Source organism: Eubalaena glacialis, chromosome 6 (assembly GCF_028564815.1).
Source record: "Eubalaena glacialis isolate mEubGla1 chromosome 6, mEubGla1.1.hap2.+ XY, whole genome shotgun sequence".
Classification (NCBI taxonomy): Eukaryota; Metazoa; Chordata; class Mammalia; order Artiodactyla; family Balaenidae; genus Eubalaena; species Eubalaena glacialis.
The window spans coordinates 32,779,071-32,798,547 of record NC_083721.1 but is presented as its reverse complement, the minus strand read 5'-3'; the positions used below and the strand labels follow the sequence as shown (position 1 = coordinate 32,798,547).

At 34.9% G+C, this 19,477-nt stretch overlaps 1 protein-coding gene across 1 annotated transcript in view; it reads left to right on the top strand.

The window, feature by feature from the left end:
• Positions 1 to 19,477, top strand: part of ROBO1 (roundabout guidance receptor 1) — a 380,307-nt gene that overhangs the window by 260,901 nt on the left and 99,929 nt on the right. Inside the window, exons 4-6 of the mRNA XM_061194033.1 lie at positions 7,276 to 7,396; positions 7,747 to 7,885; positions 9,939 to 10,066. Coding sequence (XP_061050016.1) covers positions 7,276 to 7,396; positions 7,747 to 7,885; positions 9,939 to 10,066 — 388 coding nt within the window. The remainder of the gene's footprint in view (positions 1 to 7,275; positions 7,397 to 7,746; positions 7,886 to 9,938; positions 10,067 to 19,477) is intronic.

The following is a 19,477-nucleotide window of genomic DNA, read 5'->3' as shown; positions in this document are numbered from 1 at the left end:
GTGAGGAAGAAATGAGAAGTTTAGTCGGAGAAATGAAAATCACAGAGAAATGCAGCTGCCATAGTCCTAGGCAGCGATTCTCCCAGGCCTGTGTTCTCAGCTGACAGCTCACCAAGCTGTTTAGAGAGCCACGTGTCCCCACTGGGATAATTGCTTTTTCTGCATGAGTCTCTTGTTGCTTCTCTCTGATGATCAAGTGTGTTTAAACTCCTGGCAGAAATCATGTTGGTTTTTAAATGATATTGTAAAGTGTACCAGCAAACAAATGAAATTGGATCATGTTCTCTTGTATGCATGTAGCCCAAGCAGATATGGGATGCCAATGGAGAGATCCTAATTGCCTGTTTTTCCTCTCAATTCCACTCCTAATAGAACAGTTGAAAGACCTACAATAAGTTGTGTTTTTTTTTCCTTGTAATGCTGTTCCTTTTAATGTCACCAAGTAAAATGTGGAATGGTCATGTGTTTTCAGTTTGTCATTTTCATAATTTCTTTACGATGTATACGTACTTATCCAGGCATCCTTTTCTTGTACAAGATTTTTTCATGAAAATCTCATGAACATTGTTCATACCATAAGTAGGCTATAAAGAGGAAGGGAGCTTTGCATAAGAATGGACAAGTAAATGGATTAGTATCATTCAGGTGAAAAATTTTTACAGTGTGAATGAAATCTAACTACTTTTTTTATAATCTATAGTAAAAAAGTATTGTAAATATTAGCATATAATCTATTTTTCTTAGTTTAACCCATCCAAGAGACACAGCCACTCTCATTTTGTATCATGAGTCCATATTGAACTGGTCCTGAGTACATGCCGGCTTTGCCTAACAGCTTTTGGATGACTAGTATGAAACCAGATCACATCTCATCAAGAAACTTGAGTGGGAAATATTTAAGACAATGCATTTCTTTTTCCTTCTCCCCCTCCTCCTCTTCCTCCTTCTCCTTCTTTTTTCTCTCTCTCTTTCTTTCTCTCCTTTTTTTTGAGGTCTCTGTGAACCAGAATAAAATAGGAATAGAAAGAGTTGAATTGTTTTTGGAAAATATATTGAGAGGCAGTAGCCTTTATGAAAAGTAGAAAGGAAATAAACTTTGTTAGCCAGGAAGGAGAACTGTGATTTGGCTAACCATGGTTTATTGTTTATTTATCTATCTAAAATAAAACTTATGTTTGAGACTTTAATATGAAATCATGCTGTTACGGATACACAATATCACTTTTAAAAACATTTTGTGTGACAAGATTAGTACAAATAAATAGAATAAATAAAGGTTAAGTTCTTGAAATTTCTTTTTATACTTAAGAAAAGTGATGATGGTGACAAGAGTAGTAGATATAAATTGTTTTATATTAATGGTTTTTTAAAAATTTTTTTTAAATTTATGTTTTGGCTGCATTGGGTCTTCGTTGCTGTGCACGGGCTATCTAATTGCGGCGAGCGGGGGCTACTCTTCGTTGCGGTGCGCATGCTTCTCATTGCGGTGGCGTCTCTTGTGGCAGAGCACGGGCTCCAGGCGCACGGGCCTCAGTAGTTGCGGCACGTGGGCTCAGTAGTTGCGGCTCACGGGCTCTAGAGCACAGGCTCAGTAGTTGTGGCGCACAGGCTTATTTGCTTCAGGGCATGTGGGATCTTCCCGGACCAGGGATCTAACACGTGTCCCCGGCATTGGCAGGTGAATTCTTAACCACTGTGCCACCAGGGAAGTCCTATATCAATGGTTTTTGATAGTGGAAATTTTTCAAAAACTTAAATTTTTATCTGCTTACTAACTCCATTAAAATTTAGGTTCCAAAGAGTGAAACAGCAAAATTATGAATGTGTATATTCAAAAATATAAAGTACCTACACATGATATTCAACCATGATTAGAAAAACATGAAATTATTTCATTCTAGACATGGCTTTTTTACTAACGGTTCTTAAGGAACTGCTTACCTGGGAGTGTGAGTAAGAAATATTGCCAAATAAGAAATACTGTATTCTTTGATATTGTATAAGATCTGAATTATATGAATTATCTTTTACTTGGTTATAATTTTTTTAGACTGCTATGAGACATGTATTTTATCGAACCCTGTGCCTATCATTTGTACAATATAATTACACTACCACCAGTGTTTTTCCTTAATTTAGAATGCAACAAAGCATAATTGATTTTGAAAGGTACTATGGTATATGTTAGAAGGTATGGATGCTTCAGTTGGAATTGTTTACATTAAAGGTTGATATCACTCTTGCAACCAGATTGGAAAGTAATGGGTATTTTTCCATTTCCTCCCATTCTCTGCTCCCTGATCAAACAATATATCTTTTTTTTTTTTTGAGGGGGGAGGTTATTTTTGTTGTTGTTGTTGATTTAATGCTAAATGTTAAAGAGATAACATTATTACCGTGACTCTTCTTTACATGTCTCTGTTGAAAGGAGTCCTTAGGAACCATCCAAAACTGCCTTGCAGTTTAGTTCACCAAAGAGAATGTCTGGGGGCTGTGACTGGCCATCTGGGGTACCTGCATCTCATGGTCATTAAGAAGTCTTAAACCCATGCAAAGTACTTCCCTTCTAGTTCACAACAGTTTGATATCTGTTCGACATGTCAAAGATCCAAACAGAATTGGCAGCATTGCTATGAAGAGATATTCTGCCCAAAGAGACTTAGTGAATTGTTTAAGGATGATACACTAGACTATAATTCAAAACCTCTCATCTCATTTACTTTGCAAAACAGTATGAAAACAGTGGTAAAGAATCAAGTGTTTCAGAAAAAATAATTTCTAAACCTGGGTGCTTTAAAATTTTTATTCCTCCTATTAACCCTGCTTATTAAGTCTTTACTACTGTAAATGAATATTTCTGAGTCTTTAATCTTTTAGAAAATTGTAAAAATTAAGTACTGCACAATTTCTCATTGGTATAATGACACCTATTTGCATCTTACGTATATTGTTTAAACATATATCTCAGCATTCTAAATCAGTGTTCTTTTAATCCATTGTTAGGATCGATTTTTAAAATAGTATTTATAGTAAGAAACACAGATTTTGAATGCAAAATCTACTAAAGGAAATGAGATAAATTATATGACAGTTTGGTGGTTAGCAATTTGAAATCATTTTTGAAGCCTTTAATATAATTAGTGGTTTCGTTTTTGGTCTGCTGAATTCAAGTCACATTAGGTTAATGTAATTAAAAGCAGAAAAGATTTTGTGTGGCCAAACTAGTTAATTAGCCCCAGTTGGTTTAGTATATTAACCTAGAGGTGTATGGATAACATTGTCAGGGTGATGCCTGAAAAACAATTCCTGTGTAACAGATACTGCAAATCACCTGACTTGCTTTAGGGTAGAAAATGACGACATACCAAGGAGTTCATTTTAAGTTCATCTTTATTTCTGATTTTAAGCACTGATTGCAGGGTGAGCTGTATATGCCATAGAATAACCAGACAAAAAGCTTACTTAATTTACATTTTAAAAGAAAGCATGCTTCTGAGGGAGGGAGATGCAAGAGGGAAGACATATGGGAACATATGTATATGTATAACTGATTCACTTTGTTATAAAGCAGAAACTAACACACCATTGTAAAGCAATTATACTCCAATAAAGATGTTAAAAAAAAAAAGAAAGCATGCCTCTATATGTGCAAAGATAATGTTCCTTCTTGTATTCTGGAAGTAAGAATTCTGATTGTAGTTTTTCATGCTTACCAGAAATATGAAATAGTTCTCTTCACTTTTGTTTGAAAAGCTACATCTTATACCTGATTTTTCTATATCATCTTGTTACTCAGTAAACAATGCAATAAAGGAGATGAAAGCATTCTAGAAGAGATTTTCAACTACTTCAGAGAAGTCTTGAAGTACTCGGAGAGAAGGCTTTTACCCCTAAGGAATATAATCATTTATAGCTTCTTAAAGGGAAAATGCTAGTATATAAGAATCCTATATATCAAGTACATTGAGGTATTCCATACCTTAATGTCACTAAAACTTTTTTTTTTTTAATCTGAAACTGTTCTGAAGAAAAATATAAAGTGTAAAGATATTTGAAACTTTAACATTTTTACCACCTTTTCCTTTCTCCTCCTGTCTCCTTCCCCAGAAGTAGCAACACCACTGGGACCTTTTTTGTTTTGTTTTCATCTAGTAGGTGGTTAGCCGAGGTCCCCCTTTAAGCGCTGTCTAGAGCTTATGGAAATGTAGGCTTCTAATGTGGTTACTACTGCAGGCTGATAAGGTAGATGGTAATGAGGAAGTGGGACCTCTGCTTCGATTTTTGACATAGGCTAGATGCCATATTGTCGGAAAGCTTAACTCATTCTTCTTCTCCACTACCCGCTTAGGTTAATTGAAGTAGAGCTGCTGCAGTGCAGTGTTTAACATTGTGTCTGTTCATTATACAAACTCATTTTTGATAGGTTTACAATTTGGCTGTCAGATCCAGCTGCAGGAAGAGACCTGCCAAGAAATATTTCTTAGCTTGTTTTAAATAGTGCTATTTTCACATTTATGGTGTTTTGTATGTGTTAGACATATTCTTCCTTTCTCTGTAGAGAGAGGAAATGTCAATTTTTGGTTTACAAAGGAGCACTAAGATTTAGAATGTGTATAGTTACCCGTTACAATCAATATTTTTATATGACAACATAAAATGGTGATTGTTAATAGTAGGTACTGCTTTAAAGCTGGTACGTTATATTTGATCGGGGTTATAGCACTACGTTTATTTCTATTCTTCTGTTTATTGAAAAGAACAGGCCACCATGCAGTCCACATTTGTGACCATAGAGAATAGAATTATGGCTTTTGGTTTGCTCTGTTTCAATTCAGCCATTGACATAATGCCAAAATCAATTTGAACTTGTAGAAACTGAAGACTACCATTTTCATCCATTATTTTGTGTGTTTCTCTGTTTTCAGTACTTTGTTGTTTCTTCCTTCACTTTTATCGATTTCTGTCTCTATCATCTCGGAGGAAATAAGTTTCTCCCAGGTTTGGTGAGGCTTGTTTGATTTTCCATTTAAGTTGTAATGTTCACTTTGGGGTTTTGAACCGTTATTGCCAGTGAGTGTAGAGTAGAATGTAGGGTTTTATAGTGAAATTGTCTTGTTAATGGGATGGAAGTTGTGTAGGCGTATTTATACTAACCTGGGGACTCTCAGTACTGATTTTTCCAAATAGAGTAAACATTAATGGTATTACATGATTTTAATCCCTCCTTCCTTTTGTTATTTTAATCCAGCATTTATCCTTAGGCCAGAGCCAGGTCTTTAGAACAAAGTTTCTCAACCTCAGCACTATTGACATATGGGGTGTGTGATAATTCTTTACTGTGGTGGACTCCTTTGTGCTTTGTAGTATATTATTGAGTTGAAAATGCAACTTAAAAAAGAAAAACATGAATCACATGATTTTGCTTTAGTAAAAGTGTGTATGTGCAATGTATATTTTATATCTATATTTCTATATCTATTTATCTATATCTATATTGAGAGAGAGGGAGGTACAAAAGAAAAATGCTCATAAAGTATTGACAGTAGTTAACTTTTGGAAGGTTTTTTTTCTTTTCATGTGACATTTATTTGTTCTTTTTATTTATTCTGTTCGAAAACAGGTAAGTATATATGAAAATAATAAATCTATCATTAATATATCTTGTAGCTGCTATAAACCTTTATGAAAATGCTTCAGTGGATAATAGACTAATTTTGTCTACAAAAGCAGTTTGCATTCATCAAAAATCTTTTGAGTGACTACTATATGCAGACATTTTTCTAAGCATGAGGGATAGAATCATGAGCAATGCAGAGAAAAGTCCCTGGATGATTTTTATAATGACACCTAGAGAATCATGGTCATTTTTTAAATAAAAGGACTGAAAAAATGTCAGGTTCTAAAGGCACAAAAATTAAAACTGCTCTGTTAATATTTGGTTTGTCCTAACACATAAAGACTTGGTCGCAATATCTAGTTTGGATGTCTGGATTGAAATAAAGCAATTTAGGCATTCCAAAACAGTGTGACCCCACCTTTATAAAGTAGTAGTTTCAACAAACTCCCAGTGTAGGATGAAAAAAAAATTCTATTTGAATGGTTCCTTCCTTCCTTCCTTCCCTCCTTCCTTACTTTCTGTATTTTTTCTTTCCTCCTTTGTTTAATCTGTATACTGTACAAAATAACTGTGAGGTCAAAACCTCCATGAATAAACATTCTGGAAGTTATCCCTGACAAAACCTTTCTAAGGTTCACAGCATTATAGTTATTCAGGGGTAATTGAACTCTACTCCCCACCAAAAGCATATTAAATTAAGTAAAGATAGTTCAATTTCCGCATCCCAATCTTAATTCATGGTTAGCTTTAGCCTACATATTGTACTGAAAGTCTGCTTACATTTGTAATTAATCCTTCTTCAAATAATTAAGTGTTCAAGAGTGTACCCAAATGACTTTCCAGATGATTTATTGGGATCTGTTCAGTCTCTGCCTCCTAAGTCCCCAAGAAACTGTTTGGACGGCAGAGACACTTATGTTTTTTGGGACAGGTCAGGTTCTGTAATGTTTTGGAAATTAAGATATATTTGCTAAAGCAACTCTGGCAAATTAAGTAATTAGAGACATTTTTATTTCCACATCTTGTAATACTAGAATATGCTTCCTTGAAATTACATATAGCTAATATGTATTTACATGTTAATTATAGTCATATGGTATTAAGAATTTCCTAAACAACAAGGTCCTACTGTATAGCAAAGGGAACTACATTCAATATCCTGTGATAAACCATAATGAAAAGAAGATAAACAAAGAATGTATATATATATATATATGAATAACTGAATCACTTTGCTGTATAGCAGAAATTAATACAACATTGTAAATCAACTATACTTCAATTAAAAAAAAAAAGAATTTCCTTTTTCTTTTTTCCACTTGCTAACCAAATTGTTCACACAATGTTTTTGGTTTTCATTTAATTAAATAATATGAAAGAACTTGGTTGGTTTGGAAAACAAATTTCTAGTTATATAGAATATAATTACTTTACAAGAAATGTAGGTAAGTAAAAATGTTTTGCCTCTTTTATATTGTACCTTTGGAATAAATTCTGTTTAAAGTTATTACCTATAGAGTAAACACTACACATCAGCTTTTTGATATAATCAGTCTTTCTTTGCATGATTAGAAAGTAGACTTCACTTATGAAGACCTCTGTCATGTAAAAATTACTATAGCAATTTTAATGATAGTCACGTGAAACTTTTTTTTAAGATACGAGGAGGAAAGCTCATGATTACTTACACCCGCAAAAGTGATGCTGGCAAATACGTTTGTGTTGGTACCAACATGGTTGGGGAACGTGAGAGTGAAGTAGCAGAGCTAACTGTTTTAGGTAAGTGCAATTTTATCTGATCTGCTCACTGTAAAGCTTATCTCTTATTATTATTTAGTATCTTTATACAAGGGAGAAAGAAATGACCTTTTCTAGAAGGTAAACCAATATTTTGGGGGCTGGAAAAAAGACAGAAGAAATCAGTAAAGCAGCCTGAGATAAAGTAGCCAAGACATAGGAAGACAATTAGGAGGAAACACTACACCTAGGGAGGAGAAGTAGAGAACTCGGTGGAATAATTTTCTAAATAATATTTTAAATTATAAATCTGCTCTTACGGAACATCTAAAATGGCTTTTAGTTTGTTCATCTGTATTTTTTTTTTTTGAGATGACTTTTTCTAATTTTAGAGAGACCGTCATTTGTGAAGAGACCTAGTAACTTGGCAGTCACTGTGGATGACAGTGCGGAATTTAAATGTGAGGCCCGAGGCGACCCTGTGCCCACAGTACGATGGAGGAAAGATGATGGGGAACTGCCCAAATCCAGGTATGGATCAGAATTTAATGATGGGATTCATCCACTCGGAATTTCTACAGTTCTCATCAGACCACTTTTCACATATAAGCCATTAGAATGGTCTACTCTAGACTCCTTGATCTCCTTGGGCCAGACATAGTAACGGAGATAATTGGAATCAGAAGGTTGCCATGCTTTCTTTGAGAGTGGACAGATAACTGTAAGTTCATGACCCCAGCCTGCCCAGGGAACCCTTGGAGGATGTGACATTCCTTAAACAGTTTTCTCTTTGTCCAACCAGACTACAGTTAATACCAATGTCTTATATGGGAATAGGTAGGGAAGGGAAGTACAGCACTAAAGATGTAACTACAAACCAATTAAAAAGCAGACTCCCTTTTCCTTAGCTACAACATCACCAGGGAATGGTAGAAGAGGTCAGAGTTTCTTGATATCTGTCAAATCCTTAAATTGGCTAGAAGCAGAGATACACTCGCAGCCTTAGGCAATGAGGTAATGAAATGAAACTTTCAGGCACTGTCTTTAGGCTGTCTTCTCTAGTGTGTCCATTCATTCAGCAGACATACCTTGAGCCCCTGCTAGGTTTGGGGGTCACAGCAATGGTTTAGGTATAGTTTCTGCTGTCAAGGAGCTCACCAAAGGAGTCAAGTATGGATAGATACAGAGTAACGTAGTAAACCCTTTTGTTGCATAAAGGTAGACCCATGGGAGCAGAAAATCAGGAGAGAGTTCTCAAAGGAAAGTGACATAGAAGCAATGTCTTGAAAAATATGTATCAATTTTATAAGCAAGAAAGAGGAGAAGAGTATTCCAGGAAAAGAGACATCACAACATAGACACAAATCTAAGACTGTTTTGAGTGGTGGAAATTTAGCATGGCGGCACACAGCGCATGTGGCAAGAAGTTATGGGAAACCAGGTTGGAGATAGTGAGGCCGGATTTACAGGACTTTGTATCGACTAAAGAATTCTGAATCATACGGCATGCACATTGATAAGCCAAGAGGGATAACTATGAACAGGATTGCTTTTTAGAGGAAATAATTTTTTTAGCATTATGGATATCACATTAATGTGGCAAGGGGTTGGGGGGATGCCGTTGGCCGGGTCACCATTGTTGATGTCCAGATAAGAGATGTGAATCGCCTGAACTGGGAGATGAGATGGAAATAGGCTAGGGGTCCATCATGGAGAGAAAGTTCTGAGACCCAATTGATGAATTGAATGATTTGTTATATATAGGGAGCTGGTGAAGGAAGATAGGTTGTGTTAGGAGAAGGAGTTGTTTCATGTGATAGGGTAAGAAAAAAAAGTTTTATCTAACGTATTAAATATTAAGTGTCTATGGGGGTATGATGTCTAATTATTAGTCAGGATTATGAATTTGGAGCTTAAGTGAAATAGGGGCAGCAAATGTTTGTGTGGTCGGTCAATATATAAACTAGTGTATATAGTATAACTCAGGGATATCATATAGAGTAAAAAGAGGATTAAGGTGAAATTTCAAGGGACACCCAACATTTAAGAAAAGGCAAGATGAGGCAAGGCAAGGGAATTCCAGAATAAGACTCTCTGGGTTTAAGTATTAACTCTGCCATTAAAATAGCTGAAGGCCAAAGCCAAGCTACCTTACCTTCCTATGCCTGAACTTTCTCATCTGCCAAATGGAGATGAACATAATACTTCATAAGGTGTTATAAGAATTTTAAAAGATAGAACCTACAAAACGCTTAAAGTCTGACATATAATAAAAATTTATTTAATGGTCACTTAAATTTTAGTATGAGTACAGGAGCTTAAGGAAATAAACAAATAAGCGTCAACTTTGCCTAAAAGTATTCTGTTAAAAAGTAGTTTTAATATTTTTGCCCACACGAATGTAAAAGAAGTGCTCTTTTCTACGTGCATGCTTACTTAGAGGAATGCTGCATTATTTACCTTCTGCTTTAAATTCTCTGAAGAGAATGTTGCCTGTGATTTGATACCTAAATACATATTTGTAATGATGGATTCTTTCAAGTAGAAAGTCACTTAACTGTGCTTTCTTTTGTTATGTCACTAGATATGAAATCAGAGATGATCATACCTTGAAAATTCGGAAGGTGATGGCTGGTGACACGGGGTCATATACTTGTGTTGCGGAAAATATGGTTGGAAAAGCTGAAGCCTCCGCTACTCTGACTGTCCAAGGTAAGGTTTGGGGAACATTTTTTGTGGTTGATTTATTATATGAGATACAATGTTGATATTTGAAAATATTACATATTAGAGTAGTCTATATAAAATATAGACTTTAAATAATGCTATATATATACTTTATTCCAAACATATTTAAAGGAAATTATTGTTTTGCCTATGGGAGCTCTATAAGTGTCTGTTACAGGAAATTGAACTAAGTTTTCAAAATTATGAGAGCATTGTCCTGGTCAAGTAGAGGAGGGGAATGTGCTTTAATCTCTGGGTCTTCAAACATAGAGCTTTAATTAAATGACAGCTACTGCCGCGAAAACTTGATCTTTCAATGAAAATAAGTCTACCATTCCTTCAGGTCATGCACTTTCAAGGGTCTGTACAGTTCAGAACAAAAAAGTGAAAAGATTCTGTTTCCCGCTAGAATGTAAGATCCATCCATAGAGTAGGGACTTTTGCAGTCTTTTTCTGTGCACACCGTGCCTGTGACTTAACAGACATTCAATAAATATTTGTTGAGTGAATGAATTGCATTTGTACTTTGCTAATTTTGATGAAGAGTTATTATTTGGTGTGATGTGAGCCAAAATGGGTGCCATATTCTTTGGCTACAAGTTTTTGAATGTCAAAGTCACATCTTAAACTGATACGCAGAAATGGTTCTGTCACCTCCTTTGTCTCCATAATTTCATATGTTTTTCATTCTCATAATCCCTTTTCCCCTTTTTCCATGATGTCATACTGATTATTTCTTACTATGTATCATCTGAGAACTTTCTCTCATTTTTTTCCTTTTTAGGGACAAATTGTTTATTGTGGAATTTGAGAGACAGTGACCTTTAAAGAACATTTTGTTGGTGAAAAAAATTCCGTATTTTGACACGAATATAGAGTAAACAGGGGTTTTGGCCATAAACCACTTAGCTTGTTTCTGAGTATGACATTAGCAACACTTGCTCTGTCATCTTTTCTGAGCACTGTCTCCTCTAAGGCTATTACGAAGAAAAAGGTGGCTTTTGAAGGAGAGCTTCTACTGTGGGCTTTCTACAAAAGAGCCTTGTGGGCTTTTTACAGTAGAAAAAAGGAATAAAGAATATTTCCTTCCTGTCTCTAAAGCCATTATGTCCCACTTTGGGGTTTTTAGCTCAACCTCATAAAAACAAAAGAAAAAAAAAGAAAAGATCAAGAACAAACATTGAATTTCTAAGGCCTAGACTACTTCTCTTTAGTCTAAGTTAGACTTGAACTCCACATAAGCCTAAAACTATAAGAAAAGAAAACCCCTTTACATTTAGAGAAAGCATAAATTTAAGAGATGTCAAGTTCAAGTTCAGAAGCCCTCCGGAGGGAGTGAAAGTAGCCCAGGATGAATACAAGACATGAAAAGGTGTGTCTATCTCCAGGCAATTGTGACAGGGAGGTTGATTGTCTATTATATTAGTCAGAGAGATGATGCTTTTATAAATAATAGCCACTCTGCTGTGTCTACAGTAGACACTGAAATCAAAATAGAGTTTCTTCCTGCAATTTTATACTCAGTTCCAAAGTTAATTCAGCCTTAAGTTTTCCATGTGGAATTCTTGCTCCTAAGCCTGGATTTCAGTGAAAACTGGGTACAAATGATCAAATCCAGAAACTACTTAAGGAATTTAGAAGTTCTTATTTCAACTGCATTGGGTTTTCTATAAACTTATGAAAGATCTGTGTATTGTTGAGAAGTTATTATTTTATTCAACTATTAAAATAAAATATGCATATTAACATCACTGTGAAAATACCTTTAACATGCTAGAATAATATACACAATATGTCAAACAAAGTAACATGATTCCCAACAGCAAAAGATAACTAAGAAAAAAAAAAAGGAAACTTTTCAAAGGAAACTTGAGAAGTTATGTATTTTTTTCCTTTGAGATTGAGTATAGAAAAATATTAGTTACTACAAAGGAAACTAATCAGAAATGAATACATTTGATAGCAGGAAACAATTATTAGAAATTCAGTAGCATAGTTGTTTTTGATTTCTGTATTTTATTTGTGGTTCATTTTTGAGGCACTATTGGAATCAGTATGGGCTTAAAAATAATCTTCCTTTTCCTCAGTCCTCATGCAATAAATATTTAATTTTGAGAATTGATGTTGGACAACAGAACCCTGTGTTCCAGTAGCAGTTTTGGGAAAAAAACTTTCTTAAATAAGGGTGAGCATTTGATTTTCACCCCCAGTACAGAGATGATTAGTTCTAACATTTAAAAATTAACCCTCATTTGAGAATTACTTCCTTTTTTTTGAGATATATATATATTTTTTGAAATCCCAATTCTGCTCTTTTAGAGACTCTCTCTGTATGTATTTCCTCAAGTATTCCATTCTCAACTCATGATTTCTTTGGTTTTTCTACTTGTGTATTTTTCACAATCCTTAGTATGGTACTGGGCATCTAGTAGGCACTTTATATAACAATAAATACTTGTTACAATTTGAAATATGCATCTGAACTCCAACCTTCTCCTTGAGTGGTAGAAATATCACAGTACAGTACGTCCCAGGGGAAATTCAAGCATCTTCTGGTGACTTTGATCCTGAGTGCTAACAGTAAGTTACATTGGATCAGATCTGAAGAGATTATCATCTCTGATGGCTGCCTGGTGGTCTGTGTTTGAAAGGAACAGAGTAAAACCTGGGGCTGGACAGAGTTTCCTAAACTTAGATGAAGTTTGTTATCTGATCTTATCTGAACGTGTATATCTAAGCTTATCTGAAGCTTGTTAAATATACAGATGATCAAGCATGCCCCTGGAGAACCTGATTTAGTAGATCTGGGTTAGAGCACAGAAATTTGTTTTTATTTTTGTTGTCAAGCAAGTTCATCAGTCTCTGGAATGAGGAGTTACCTGACGAGCTGACAGAAAGAATAAAGGGCTTTAAAAAATTGCTCTAGAGTCTGGGAATTACCAGGGCTGGACGAAATGTGTTACAGAGAATTGTGTAGCGAAGAGTATAGACATTGGAGTCAGACAAAATGTAGTTGAATCCTGTTTCTGTCATTTACCAACTGTGTGGCCTAGAAAAGGTTATTTAAATTTCATGAGTCTCAGTTGCCCCATGTGTAAAATGGGTACAGTAATACCAACCTCACAGCATTTTTATAAGGATTAAATTAAATTATATATATAAAAAGCTTAACATATTGTCTCTTACAGAGTGTTTTATAAATAAGGAGTGTTGTACTCATATAAGCGTTATTATTAGTGATAGCTTTATCGCTTCCTTTTAATAATTATTGGTTATTTCATAAGAAAAATAGTAATGTTCAGATAATTCTAGACAGGTAGTTCTTCCTTTGCTATTGTAAATGAGAAATCTGAAGTAGTAATATAATCATGATAATTTATTATGTAACAAATTATTAAAACTCTTCTCAAATATAAAGCATTACATTTTTATTAAAAAAAAAACTTTATTGGCTTTTAAACTAAATGTGTTAAATCTTGTTAGTGCCATCAAAACTAGTGCTAGATTTAATGTGAGGTTTTGCAAAATAACTAGATAATTTAATGAAAATTACGACCACTTGGGAATAGAAATGATTCAAAAACCGATTACATTTTATGTGCAATGGAGTGTTATTGTTATGAAAAAACGTTCAGCAGAGACTCAGAGACTCTGCAGTAATTTGACCTATTGAAAAATAATTAATGTCCATTACATGACCAATAAGAAATGGTGAAGTAATGCTGTTTGGAATGATCACAACAGAGAAGTGTTTCTGTTTAACTCCCAGTTAACCAGAAAATTGAGTTAACCTGAACTTGATATTCTGTCATTTTCTGGAATAATCAAAACTTTATTACCTATAAATGTAAACCATCAATGTTGTTACATTTACGCCTGACGTTTGTCTGCCTCATTTTCCCTCCATACTGTAATAATATCTATGTACCTCCTCAAGAATTCTCTTTGTAAACCTAAAATACACAAACAAATTCAGGCATCTTTTTAAAGACATTCCATCTCAATTTTGATTGATTACATTGTGATATTTGCATTTTAATGTCTCAATTCGACAAGTATTAGGATTGCTAGCTGTCACAGTAGGAATGAGTTATCTTCTGAACTAGTGTTTCATATTGCATAATGGCCCCATCGTTTAAGGAAAAAGATATATACTGTAGTATTTATAACCATTTTATAGGTTGTGACATACCTATAAAATGTAAAGTCTAACTTGAACAAAATAGATGCAGTGAGGCACCCTGCCAGATTTTTTAAACAGTGTGCCATTGAAACTGCTAAAATTTATGCCTCTGCTTGGTGCTCCGAGAATGGTTGCAGGTTTGTTTTACATTACTTTACTATCTTAATCTAAACCCATTAGGTCTTTATTAGATGCTTGCCAGGTGGGCCTTGAGGTTCTTCTTGGAATCACATGATAGCCAACGTAAATTTTCCTGCTTGTTTTCATTTTTGAACCAATTCATAGTAATTTAAAAAGTGAGTACTTTTTTTTTTCTTTGTTGAAGGTAGCCTTTAAGAAAAGCATGGTGGATGCAGCCTCAAAACACTTAAAAGAAAAATAAAGGCAGAAAAATAACTTTATCATTCTATTAATAGCAAAACCTTTAAAATTAGTAATTATTTATGATGACAATCATGTCTGTAGCTTTTTAAATAATTCCATTTTTGAGGTGTGCTCTTCTGAAAGAAAGATAGAAGATAAAGCCACACAGAGTTTAAACTCCGAATTTCTCCCATTTCCAAGTTTGTCCTCCACCTCTAAGATTTCTTACAATTCTTTGGTTCAGTGATACGCACTGCTTAAACAAGGCAAACTCGATGGCATTATTAATCTTTCCACTCCCTTTGCAACTTCACAGATAAAGCAGCTCTTATTACTGTCACAATTTCATTGACAAAGTAAATTTGTGACTCTCTATCACCAGAGTGATCGTGTTCCCATCGCTATGTCTGTCACAGGAAACCGAACTGAAAACAAACTTCCATATACCAGCCATTTCCCAAGCAATCACATTTTATCTGTGCTGACTTGAACCATTAAGAAAATCTAATCCCATTTTTGTCTGTCTTTCTTACAATAGGCACTAAAAGACATTTAGTCCTCCCATTTCCCTTTAGCCCTAAGTGCTGAGCCAGTCAGACACAGGAAACTGGACGTTTAGTTCACACCCCACTGCACTCCTCCACAGGCCTCTCCCAGGGACCAGTTATTCTTTGAAGCTCAAGAAACAGTTGCTTTTCTGCCCTTTCAGCAACAGCTCTGTTAAAAGAAAAGGCAGATGCCAAACATCTCTAAACCAGGTGATGCTCTGTTACCAGACAATTGGGATTTCTGTGAAATCCCAGCTCTTTTCTCATAAGCGCTTATCTATTTTTCTTCCCTTGATGTGAAATTACTCCATTCTCTCAATTTCATCACCTGTGTTTTTTTTTTTAGTTCTAAAATATGGTATCATGAATGATATTGATATCTCTTTAATGTATTCTTGGCATACAATAGGAATGTTCAAATGATCATCAAAAAGACGTGCATTCTATTCTGTTCTGAAGAACTGTTATTTTGTCTGATGCTTCCCATAAGTATTATGCCTACTCTGCAGTGAAGGAACAGAGCACTTCCCCGTTAGGATTGGTTAGCTACTGACAGCCTCTGGAAGGCTGAACCTTGAAGTCTGAGATTGATGTGAGACCGGAGAGACACAAGGCAGAAAAAAAGACCAGTGCAGTCCTTTGGCTGACTTAACTGCTACTGATGGAATGTTTCCTACAGCTTCTCTCCTTGCTGCTGGTGAACTGCATGCCAAAGAAAAAAAGAAAAAGGAAAAGAAAAAAAAAAAAACTGCTGAAATATCTTGGGCACTATAGTTTATAATTGACCCCTAGTTAATATCCCAATGAAGTAGGAATTGATCAATAGTTATGATTTCCAGTAAAACAAGAAGCAACAGTCAGAGGTTTGGCTAAGCTTTTAAGATTCTCCTAACCCAGTGTGTGAGTATTAATTCACAGGAAATAGTAGCGATGCAGTGAAAACAGGAGCAGATGAGGCATAAGAAGCTGAATTCTTCCGTACTCTTCATTTCAGTTGATGGCAATGCAGCCTGCAAATACACACTAGTAGGCAGCTTGGGTGCTGGTGGGGTCATGCTTTACTCTACCATTTCTCGAATGTCAATCACCTTAAAATCCTATTTATTTTGCCTTTTAAATATTTCTCAACTCTCAACACCTCTCTTATCTTCTTATCACTGCTTTATTATCTCTTGTGCAGTGAAACTTAACATCTAACCAGTTTCCTTGCCTCCATCTTGTCCCATAGAATCCATCCTCCATACAACAGGTACATTGACCTAAAACACAAATCGAATTGTATTAGTTCCATTCATGAAACATTGTCATGCTTCCCATCTCTCCACATAAGGTTCAAAGTACTTAAATACTGCTCTGCCTGGCTACTTAGTCCCCTCTTGCTACTCCCTTCAGGGTAGTAACACTATATTGTTTACACATTTTTTCATGTAACTACCACCATGGAGCTTACGTCTGGGCTTTTCTTTATGTTAGTCCTTTGGTCTAAAATGCTCTGCCCCCACTGACCCATCTTCTACTTGCTAATTACTCCTATCCTTGGATCCAGCTTAGGCAGGCATCTTCCAGGAAGCTTTGCAGGCAGTCCTCACCCCAGTGTCAGGTTAGGTATGCACATTCATGGACCCATCGCATGCTGTTGCCACCCTCATTGCATTTCAATATCTGCCCCATTTGACTGTGAGTTCCTTACAGGCACACTTTATTTACTTCACCTTCTTAGTCTCGTTGCTTATTGCAATCTTAGGAGCATCCTTGGCGCTCATGTAACATTTTCTGTCTGAGTGAATCAAGGGCTGCCCTGATATATACCAGCTGTGGGATCCTGGGCAAGTCACTTAACTTCTCTGAGTTTTAGTATACTCATCTGTTGAAAAAAATGAATGTACACAGACTATAAGCATCAAAGATGATAGAAAAGTTTTAAAAAGATAATTAACAAAGTACTTATATTCTCATAAAAGTGGTTTGTGGATTATGAAGTGCTTATGCAAAATGATGGTTGTTATGATTATTTTTCTCATCTCTTCTTCCAAAACAACTAAAAACCCATTAGAGTCTCAGTAATATTTATTTTGACCATAGAGATTTGAAATTTTTGGTTGCTGATTAATGTAGAATTTGGTAATTGTTTAGCTTTTCTGCAATTATAATTTTCTGTGATTCCTTGTTATTGAGGTCTGTCAAAATCAGTCCTCAATATTTTTTTTTTTGCTGCTGCTTTAGGAAATGTTCTGTAGGGTAGAACTAACAGTCTTTTCTGATAGACACACATGGATTCAAAAACTGAATGTACAAGATGTTAAATCTCTGATTCTCAGTTTTCTCCTCCGTAAAGGGGAGTAAAAATGTCTCCCTCATAGGATTTTGTGGAGATTAAATGAGCTAATAAATACGAAATGCTTAGCACATTGTGTGAAGCATTTAAATGCTCAGTAAAAGGAGAAGCAATAAAGGTGATATGAAGAAGGCAGAAGAAGAGAAGGAGTCATTTCAGTCATGTGTCTTTATATGTGTATATATCAGGACTTTATGTAGCTTTAGTGCTCTTAGCTGCTTATCACTGGCTGTATAAAAAGATTAAAGTCTGAGTCATGTGTGCATCTCCCATTATACTTTATATAGACACACAATAAATGCTTTTCAATAAACAATGACTATCAAGGTTTCTGTAATTGTGGTTTTAAAAAATGTCAATTTTTATTCTAGTTGCTTCAAGAAACAGAAAAAAAAGTTAGGTATAACACAAAAAAATCTACATTAGGTAAAAATACTTTTTTGTTTTTATTAATTGTGTGTATTTGATATGCATTTGAGACCAAAATAGTTTTTTTTATTAAACAGATCCATAATTAACATGATTCCCTTTGATCTTTAAACATAATTATTATCCCCCCTTATATGTTCAATGCTGCTAAATTTCCTGATAAAATGAATAATATTGAATCCCTTCACTGCACCTTCCATAAATACAATCCATATATTGGACCAGTTGAAACTAGAGATAAAAATAATGTGGATAGATGGTCCCCAGTAATAACTTCCGTATAATTTAAAACTTTAATAGTCTTGAAAATGAATCAGAAGGCATAGTCCATTAAAAGAAACGTGCATTTGTGCATTGAACATTTGCTAAGATGTGAAATAGCAATTTTGAAGTTTACCAAACCACATGTTAATCTCACACAATGCAACATGTCATGTGCATGGCTTTTTTTTTTTTTATGGACCACTATATAATTATTTCAGAATGTAAAATTAAAATTTAAGTGAAAATTAAACAATGTAACTTACTGTGGATTTTATTGCCAGTAGTGAGGGATAAACTTTAATAAGCTTGCATTCAGAAACAAACTCTGGGGGAAGGAAAGCCTGTTTTGTAAATTTGTAGTTCCCATAAACAGGCTTCACCAGGCTAAAGCTTTCTATCAGCATATGAGATCTGATAGAGGGTAAGAGTCATCTGACTTTTTAGAGCTGGTATAATATCTAGACAGAAAAGAAGTAATGAGAGAAAAAACTGGACCCTTCAGTTCTGCATTTCCTTTCTTTGATGTAGACTTCATTTAAATCATTTGTTGGAACAGTTTGCTTAAATTGCTGATTTCAGAAAAGCTGGCAGTATAATAGTACATTGTTTCTGACCAATAACATGGTTATTTGAGTCAAAGCCAAAACTAATAGTGTCAGATGGCCCTTTTGCAGGTTCAAGTCAGGTTTACTATAATCCAAGATTTTAGTTAAGAACTGTGAATTCACTATTATGAAATGGTAAATAAAGTGTTTCAGATTAAAAAAAAAAAGGACTGTGAGTTCAACGTTTTGATGAAACACATATTCTAAGGCCCCCAAAGCTTTACTTGATGACTTTAAGAACCGTGATATGTGTGTGACATGTCTGCCACACTCTGACAAGATATGGCAGACTGGTTCTTTGGGGAATGATTCTTCATCACACATGGCAGCAATCCACAAAGGCCCAGTAAAGTCAGTGGTACTAGAGTAAACAGTGCTTCAGGGATTGGGATATACACACACACACACACACACACACACACACACGCAGTGTCATATATAAATTTACCACCTCCTATATGTATGTATTGCTACACTCAATGTTGAACTCAAGGGTCTTATTCAGAATGCCTCCCTTGTAGGATTTGTTGTGGATTTTGTGTTTTTGTTGTTGTTGTTGCTTGTTTTGTAGTTAAAATAATGATTTAAAAAAATTAACTGAAGATTTGAGGAGCTAATGAGAATAAAAAAAAAAGCTTAGTGATTATAAAAAGAAAACCCAAAAGACAA